This window comes from Impatiens glandulifera, chromosome 3 (genome assembly GCF_907164915.1).
Source record: "Impatiens glandulifera chromosome 3, dImpGla2.1, whole genome shotgun sequence".
In the NCBI taxonomy this organism is placed as follows: Eukaryota; Viridiplantae; Streptophyta; class Magnoliopsida; order Ericales; family Balsaminaceae; genus Impatiens; species Impatiens glandulifera.
The window spans coordinates 20,699,346-20,709,101 of NC_061864.1; the positions used below are offsets into that span (position 1 = coordinate 20,699,346).

Consider the following 9,756-nt stretch of genomic DNA (forward strand, 5'->3'; position numbering starts at 1 on the left):
CATCCCATTTCATTATAAATTATTTATTAGAAATCGTATTTTTTTTTATTAATCTAATATAAAATATAAATTCTACATATATTCTCTATATCAAGTAATTAACTTTTATTTATAATCTGGAAAAATATCTTTATTATATTTATGCATAAATTAATTAATTTGAATCATTATAATCTAAAAATTTATCAAATAAAAGAAAAATCTCATCATAATCTAAATTACAATCTATAAAATAATTTACATAAAAATTATAAAAATCTCATAACAAAAGTAAAATAAAATTATATGAATTGAATGGAATGAAAACTATTATAGAAAAAAAAAATCATCAACTATAATATAAATAAATAATAAATAATAAAATTATTGAGTGAAGGCACGTGCATTATTTCAGCCGTGTTTAATGCGCCGTTCTCGTTTGCCGTCAAGTTCGTAACGGAGATAAATTTGGCGGCAAAATATTCCTTTTGGCGATGACGTGGCGTCCGATTATTGGTTTGTCTTTTATCGTTATGTAATTTAGCCTTTACAACCCTAATCAGATATAGTTTTTTTCCCGCGCTTCATCAGGAGGTATTCAGTAAAGGCAAGAGAGAGAAAGAAAGAGAGAGAGAGAACCTGAAGTGAACAAGGAGCGGCGAGAGAGGTGAAGAATGTCCGATCTGCTTGTATCTGCTGAGTTTGATTCATAAAGGAGTGCAATTTGCTTCAATTTATCGAGGAAGTGCTTTAGAAGACTATCTTTCTTGATTTTACTTCTTCATATTATCTCTCTAGGGTTTCGGAAATCGAGCTAATGGAACCTGAAAAACCCTCTAGTCTTACTGGAAACTTGCCTCCCGTTGATGGAGGAAGCAATATAGATAATCGTTTTCAAGATCTATGCAAGGTACACCCCGATCCCCTTTTCGAACATTCTCTACTGTTCTGCGTGTTTCTCTAGCCTAATTGAATTTACACCTTTTTATTATTATTCTAGTTTACGTTTTATGTAGATTTGATAAATGAGTCTTGATTACATTTCCGATTTCCTCGTTTACAGAATGTGTCGCTGGATGATAAAACCCTTGAAGAAGCTAATAAGTTGTTTAATGAGTGCAAACAGCATCTCTCTGCTGCTAATTTCGCATCTATTGGAAGTGTAACGGTATATCTCTCTTCTATTATTGAAATCGTTACGTTGAGAAAGATTCTATTTTTTTTTTATGAAATATTATTAGTTTAAGAGGGAACTAACTATATTTATGTGGTAACAACTTATTTTTGTATTCTCACCAGCTGGAAGAAGCAGAACCGCATTGGTTCTCGTTTATTTTGTATACTGTCAAAAGGTTGACTGAGACCAGTGTGGATTATACTAATAAAATCAATGAGCCAAACAGTTTTATTCTGTCAAAGAGTTTAAGGGTGTTAAAGCTGAAGTACGTTTGCTTTTCCCTTTGTCGTGGAGCGTAATCTTGGTGTTTTAGCTGTTGCTAATACTTCCCTTGTATATATCATTTTGTTTACAGTATTGCTGATTTTTTCAAAGAACTTCCCCACATTAGAGTGAAGGTTGTTCAAATTCTGAGAAACATGTATGGCGCAGATTGGGAACAAAGACTAAAGGTAGGATTGGGTTAAGAACACAATCATTTTAAAATAGGTGTTAAGTGATGTTATTTCTTTAGTATATTCTCTTTTGTGATATATTTTTGTGTTGCTGTGTGTATTTAATGTTTATTTGTTCTTTTCTCTTTATCCAATCAGGCAGAAGAGCTGCAGGCTGACTTTGAAAACTTGGTCCTTCTAAGCAAGTGGGTACATTTGTTTACTTTCCAAAAACGTCTACATTTAATTCCATATTGGGTCTCATATATGGCACCAGGCTGCTAGCATAGTTATACTTGTTGATGGTCATCATGGACATTTTTTCATGTACATTTTAGTTCCTGTGCTGTTTGCTAGGCCTCTTTTCTGTTTTTGCTTTGCTATTTGAGATTTTGGAGAGGCTCAATGCAAAATTTGTTATAGACGTCTCAATGAAATATTATAAGCATACGTTTTTCTTAGTTTTTAGGCTTGTGATGGAACTCACTTCACTACTCAGAAGCTGAAGAATAAGGTGTATGATGATTTGATACAGTCTCTTACTTGTCTGTATTGTTCCTGGAACATTCCACTTCTATAATTGCTTATCCACATTCCTAACAGACTTTATTCTGTATTTATTTAATTAGATTCGATTCGATTCTCGTTGTGTCTAACCCATGCTGTATTGTCATCCAACAGTAATCCTTTGGATTTTGTGAACACCCTTAGCCTTAATGTTTTTAACTTAGTTATATCTGCATAAGATGCAATGTGTCTTTTTCTTTCAAGTTGCTTTTGTCTCACCCAACTCTCATAAGGGTCTGTTTGTTACATTTCTTTGACAGTGAAGTATCATTCCTTTGCATCTCAATCTTATGAACCACCTTTGTGATCTATAACTATAATTCTTCTATGACCTAGATTGGATTCTGGAATGTATATATATGGTTTGTAGGAAGCTTAATTGGACCTTTAAAACTAATTAGCTCCATTTTTGGTTTGGGAGTTCACAATATTTACATGAACAACCAAGAACTAGCACCCTATTTTTTGCAACTACTTTTTTACTATAAATGGAGCAGACGTCCAGCTAATAGGTGGTGATTCAATATATATATTTGTAATGATTCATTTTAGATTAGCTTTTAGAATATTCTGTATGTGGTAATATTTCAAGAAATAACTAGTATCGTTATGCATTTCGAACAACTTTTGATGTCTCCTCGAACTTGTATTTTTAGATTTTTAGATTTTTTGTTTTTGTTTTTCTATTTTCAACAACTTACCTTAGGTTATCTTTTTGTTATAAGGAAATACAAAAATGCGTTCCAGGAGTTTTTCTTGTCCAGAGCTGCAGATGTGGATGAGCAATCACCTGTTTCCAGTTTCACGGGTCCTGTGCTTAACTATTACAGATTTGGATGGTTACTTTTCCTGGTGCTCCGCATCCATTCTTTAAGCCGGGCTAAGGATCGAGTGACATGTACATATGGTTTGGTATCTGTATTGGTAAGTTTGGTGCTCTATCTGCGCCACTAGCAGTTTCTTGTTCCTACATCAAAAATGTATTTCAAGAAAGTAATAAAATAGTTGAGAAACATATTATCATGAAATTTAGAGACCTTTTCTGTTCTAGTGTCTCTCCACGTGAAAGTAAAGTTATTTTATCTATCAAATTTTCTGTCTTTTCTTTTTGAGGTGAACTGGCATTGATTATTTTTGTGGTATCTTTCATGCTTTGTTAGGCAATCTTGATTCTTCATGTTCCTGTTGGCCTCCGATCTTTCACAACTGACGACTCACGCTTTGGTAACCTTAGCTACTAGTTCATTTTCCAATTAAGATTATTTTAAATATAATTTAATATCTGATTTTGAACATTTAACTTGCTTATCAATTTTACAGTTAAAAAGGGAGACAAAATAGATTTGGTTGCGTCTCTGTGCAATATCTATGAGACCTCGGAAGATGAATTAAGGAACACTCTGGAGAAAACAAATGAAATGGTAGCCACCGTTTTAAATATAAAGCCATCTCTTGCATCTGAATGTGACACTGAAAATTTGGGCAACATTGACTCAGGTAATGATATATGCCTCCTTTTCTGTTCTTCCAGTTTCTACTTTATATGAAACTTTGTCTCCCTTGTTTCAGATGGGTTCACTTTCTTCAAAGATTTGATGGATGATAAATCTTTTACTTCCTGTTTAAGTATTCTGGAACAAAAATATGAAGATGCTAGTTTTAACAAGGGCGAATTGGATGAAAGGATATTCTTTGATTGCATGCCTTATTCTAGAAAATCAGAGGATGCCACGAGTATTGATGGAGGATTGAAGGTATATTCTCTAATAATGAGATTTCACATCTGTTGAGAACTGATGCATTTTGTTCAAGGCTTAACCTCTTTGTGTTTCCTATTTTCTTACAGAGGAAATATGAATCAATACAGTCGCCAGAAAAGACCATGACAAGTCCCCTTTCACCTGAAAAGTTCTCTAATGGATCGAGTGTAAACGGGAATGTACATAGTGGCCTTGCAAAGATTGCAGCCACTCCTGTAACCACAGCAATGACAACAGCAAAATGGCTGCGTACAGTCATTTCTCCCATGCCATCAAAACCCCCTGCAGGGCTGGAACTCTTCTTATCATCATGTGACAGAGATATAAAAAGTGATGTGGTCCGTAGGGCTCGAATAATTTTGGAAGCTATATTCCCTAGTAGTGCTCTTGCTGAGAGTTGTGTGAATGGAAACCTTCAAAGCATGAATCTCATGGACAATCAATGGGCAGAAAGGCGTAGGGAGGAGGCACTTAAATTGTATTACAGGGTTTTGCTGGCTATGTGTACAGCAGAGTCTCAGACTTTGCGTGCTAACAATTTAACTGCATTATTAACCAATGAAAGGTTTCATAGGTGTATGCTTGCCTGTTCAGCAGAACTAGTTCTTGCAACTTATAAGACTGTAACAATGTTATTTCCAGCTGTGCTGGAAAAAACTGGGATTACGGCCTTTGATCTTAGCAAAGTGATAGAAAGTTTCATTAGGCATGAAGAATCTCTCCCACGAGAATTGCGTAGACATCTGAATTCACTAGAGGAGAGGCTTTTGGAGAGCTTGGTATGGGAGAAAGGCTCTTCTTTGTACAACTCTTTCATCGTTGCAAAACCTGCTCTTGCTTCGGAGATAAACCATCTTGGGTTTTTAGGAGAACCAATGCCATCTTTGGATGCCATTGAGATGCAAAATAAGATGTCTTGTGGAAGTTTAACTGCTGTTCCAGCTTTGAAAAAGCAGGAGACTTTACCAGGTATCCTTTTGTTACCTTCTTTGTTGGGCATAAATCACTTATCTCATCCATTGTTGACTTTTGATAATTCAAACTCTACATTACTTACGCCTACTCTAATCAAAACTTTCAGCTGATAATGGAGATATTCGCTCACCAAAGAGACCATGCACTGAAAATCGAAGTGTGTTGGTAGAGCGAAGTTCCTTTACTTCTCCAGTTAAGGATCGACTTTTGGCCTTAAATACCCTTAAAGCCAAGCCAACTCCTCCCCCTCTTCAGTCTGCATTTGCAAGGTTACATTTCTGATAGGTCCAATGTGTTGATACACAGTTTGCTTCACCCATCATTATGCCTTTTATTATCTCTCTAATCGAGGTTGCGCCATTCGCTACTTTCTTTATGCAGTCCTGCTAGGCCAAATCCGCGCGGAGGAGGAGAGACTTGCGCAGAAACTGCAATTAACGTGTTCTTGAGCAAGGTACGGAAATGATCAATATTTGGATTGAGCAGTCAAAGTGATTGAGGTGAACCCTTAGGGTTTCATATACCAAGGAAGGAGATGAGAAAGTAGAATATATACTAGACATATAAGCATGACATTAGTGTAAGCAAACTATTCTATTGGAACCCTAGTAATTTAAAATAAAGATCGCGAGGGGAGATCATGTTACAGGGGAGGGGGAGAAATGAAAATACAACAAAGATTAGATTCCAATAAGAAGCATAACCTCTTCTTATACCGGTAACACTAAGCTCAACTCATTATTTGAGGCTTCCTAACTTTAGCATGTTAGATCGCCGCCGCCTCTCTTGAGAACTGCTAATCGCATCCCATGATACAACTTCCCCCTTAGGAAGGAGATGAGAAACTAGAAAATGTATTATAGATGAGAGTCTAGAACAAGTGTAGCAACTCATTTATACAAATACCTAACTAATTAGGTTAACCAAAGCAGCGCGTGTTACCAACTTTTTATTAATCGAACCGGCCCATTAACATTAAAACCCTAGCACTTGACAATGACTGACATTGGAAAGCCCTTTTAACATGTTAAAAGGCTTGCTTATCATGAGATATGTTGTTCTTGTTTGTATTTGTTTATTTCTTCTCTCTTCTTATATTTTCTTCTTTGCTCAGAAGTTATAAGCTCTATTGAAATACCCACTCTCTAGCAGTTGGAGATATTCCTTATTTAAATTTCCATGATAGATTGCAAAGAGAACTAGACATCATAACCAAATTGATCAGAAGTTTTAAAAAAGGAAATGTTATTGAAACCTCATATTCTTTCTCATGAAAAATCTCATGAATTCCTTTTTTCTTTTTTATGATACCCTGTTTCAGTTCTTGTGAATGCTTTGACCCACCTAGGGTAGCTCAAGTGGTAAGACTTTTGAACTAAGAGGTTGTTCAGTTCCCTCCACTAAAAGCATCTTGATTACCAACAATTGATCGAAAGTATTCACAAAAGTTGAGACAAAGAAAGTACTCAACAAAGAGTAACTCCCTTTAGATAATGCTCCATTTGTAATTCACATTTGGTAATACAGTTGCATTTAATTCTACCTTTGATTTGATATAAAGCTCTCACATATATAAACATCTAAGCTCTTGTTTGGTAACATTTTCTCACTACAATTTCTTGTGAATGTCTTGCTATCTAGATTGCAAAGTTAGCTGCTGTTAGGATCAATGGCATGGTTGAAAGGCTGCACCTATCTCAACAAATAAGAGAAAAAGTTTACCATCTTTTTCAGCAAATCCTTACTCAGCGCACAAGTCTTCTATTTAACCGCTACATTGACCAGATCATCCTCTGCTGCTTCTATGGAGTATCAAAGGTTTAATTTTCTTTTGTAATCTAAGCCTCCTAATCAAATACTTGAAATCTATTAGACTTACCATTTTTCGTGTTTCTGCATGCAGATATGTCAGCTAAATCTGACATTTAGGGAAATAATTTACAATTACAGGAAGCAACCACATTGTAAAACTCAGGTCTTTCGTAGTGTGTTCATTGACAGGTCATCAACAACTCATGGAAATGGGGTATGATATATAATTTCTTCTTTTGGGAAAATACTAAATTATATAATCTAAAAAAATCATTAAAGTTCTATAAATATTCTGTTCAACACATACTTGATATCATCATCATATTCAGCTATGAATCTTAACTCTTTAATATTTTGGAAATAGAGAAACAAACAGGATCTTGTTGATATCATTACATTTTACAACGAAGTGTTCATTCCTACTGCAAAGCCTCTGCTAGTGGAGCTCGCCCCTGCTGGAACACCTCAGAGGACTAATCGGCTTCCTGAAGTTAACATTGGCAATGGTATTGATTTTATTTTTCTATTGGATTGATCATCCTTTTCCTGCAATTTCCTTTCTTAGTTATGTGACAATGTCCTTCTCTCCTGCCTAGGCCAATGTCCAGGTTCACCCAAGATCTCTCCATTTCCAAATGTTCCTGACATGTCCCCGAGGAAAGTGTCTGCTACACATAATGTATATGTTTCGCCATTACGTTCATCAAAGGTTAGTTAGTGTCACATGAGCTGAAAGATCTGCATTGAATTTATCATATTTACAAAACTTATTTTAAGAACATGCAATATCTATTGTACTAGTTTTGTATGTGACATTGTTATTATACTTGACTTTATCATATTCATTGAAATGAAGAAAGGTGATTCATCTTCTATTCTGTCTAGTATTCTCTCTAGGATTGAATCTTACTGAATACCAAATGCATGCTTAGTACTCTTTTACCATCGTGATTGGATATTGAGAAAATCATATGGGATTATATCCCATTTAGATAGATAAGGTTTCATAATGTTGGTACCTAAGGGCCTAATGGTCCGTTTGATAAACTGAAATACTGAATTTTAATTGCCGAATGAGTCAAGTCCTTGAAAAATAAACGACGAATGTCTAAATTTTAAGTACTTGGTATTAAGCTTGATTTGATAAAATGTTGGCTACTATCAGAAACATCATTATAGACTATTTTGCCCTTATGCTGACCCAATTTGATTAATTTATTAGTGGTTAAAAGTTGTGTTGTGTAGGATGTTACTATATTATCTAGATAAGTCATCCATAGCTTATCATATATTTTAGCATCTAAATAATCAAGTGATTTTAAATATCAATTATTCAATTTACTTAATTCAAGTAATCACTTATCATTTAGATTTAAGTGAGAAGTTAGTGTTACCAAACACCATGCACTTTGATGCTAAGAATGAATTGCTTCAATCTGGAAAATCCAATCCTTTCATGTGTGAGTTTATCTCTATACTTGGCTTAGCAAGGCTTTCTTCTTTAAGCATTTGATCATATAGAAGCATATTTTTCCCCTTGCATAGTTTATGGATTTCCTTTCCCTTTTCAAGCTTTGTTACTTGTTTAGAAGTTAATAATAAATACAGACAATCTGATCTTGAAGATCTGTGGCTTCATTAAATTTCTACTGCACGTAAATAGCGACAAAACCGAAATTCAAGATTGTTTGGAAAAGTTCAAGTTTTGATTAAATGTAACAAAAGGGATCTGATTTACCTTTTCATTCAAGATTGTCATGTTGATTCATCTATTTTTATTTCAGATGGATGCTCTGATTTCCCATAGCTCTAAAAGCTATTATGCTTGCATTGGAGAGAGCACACGAGCATTCCAAAGCCCGTCAAAGGATCTGACAAGCATAAATAACTGCTTGCATGGGTATGTGCATATTCATCAATCACATACCACTAAAAAATAAAGATACTGTAATATACTTATTTTACCCTTTTGGTCTTTTTTTGTTTTTGTTTTACAGAAACCGAAAAGTGAGAAGCATGTTGAATTTTGATGAAGCTGATGTGGGGTTGGTTAGCGATTCGCTTGTGGCGAATAGCCTGTGCCTTCAAAGCGGAAGCAGTCATTCTGCTTCAGGAGCGCCACCTCCTTAAATTAAATCTGGAATCGATAATAGACTTCTATGGTTGAGATGAATTGTTGTGTTGTAGATAAGCAGTAACTGTATTTCAAGTGTTTTTTTTTCTTGTTGAATTATCAAATGAAGTTATCTCATTTTACTCTTTATTAGAGCTTCTCCCTTTGTTTAAGTTATTGAAGAAAAAATAGTTGCATCCAATTGAACCCCCTTTGGTGGTGTATTGTGTATGTTAGAAATGACCCTATGATTAAATGGTTTAATAAAAAAAGTATGTTTCAGCATGCTTTAAATTTTATAAATTATTGATATCTCTTATTTTCTTTTTGGTCAGAAGTTATTCAAAGTGGAATGTCAATCAAATTTTTGAGTTTGTAAAATTTTTGAGAGGGATAATATTATTGAGAGGTTGAGTTGTTTAAAGAGTATTGTGTTGAGTGTCAATAATTGCATAATTTTATATTTTTCTCAAGGTAAAATTCATATATTGAGAGTGTCCAACTTGTCACATAGATTTTCGAAATTCAACTTGGGTAGCTATTATGTGAGCGGAGAAGATTCTGTCGAAGAGATGAAATGTTGATGACATCGAGTGACTTTTAATCGCCTGATTTTCGCTGGATGTTAATGATATTTTTTTCACTTCAATATGATTGATTTGAATTGTCATAGTGTTTTGAGCGGATAGTGAAAATTGATAATTTTGGACAGATTATATCGGGAAAAAATGAGACACAAAGACGATGTTTATTCAGTCGATAAATAAAGTGCAGTTTTGAAATGAAGAAACTACACAGAAATAGCTCAAAAATATCATGAGATTTGTAATAAATAATTTTGAAAAAAATATGAATTTATAGAAATAATTAAGTTATCCTCCAATTCTATTTCCATCACCATTGAATGAGGCAGCGGAAAATTGTGAACATATTTCTTAA

At 34.4% G+C, this 9,756-nt stretch overlaps 1 protein-coding gene across 1 annotated transcript; it reads left to right on the top strand.

The window, feature by feature from the left end:
* The first annotated feature begins 563 nt into the window (after positions 1-563).
* On the top strand, positions 564-9,108 carry LOC124929067 (retinoblastoma-related protein). Its single transcript, XM_047469333.1, has 18 exons — positions 564-889; positions 1,043-1,147; positions 1,279-1,421; positions 1,512-1,608; positions 1,750-1,796; positions 2,883-3,081; positions 3,318-3,381; positions 3,478-3,654; positions 3,727-3,911; positions 4,004-4,886; positions 4,999-5,161; positions 5,274-5,346; positions 6,534-6,710; positions 6,796-6,918; positions 7,069-7,210; positions 7,301-7,413; positions 8,489-8,604; positions 8,702-9,108. Exons 1-18 carry the CDS (start codon positions 797-799, stop codon positions 8,832-8,834), a joined length of 3,033 nt encoding a protein of 1,010 aa, XP_047325289.1. The 5' UTR covers positions 564-796; the 3' UTR covers positions 8,835-9,108.
* Positions 9,109-9,756: the final 648 nt, after the last annotated feature.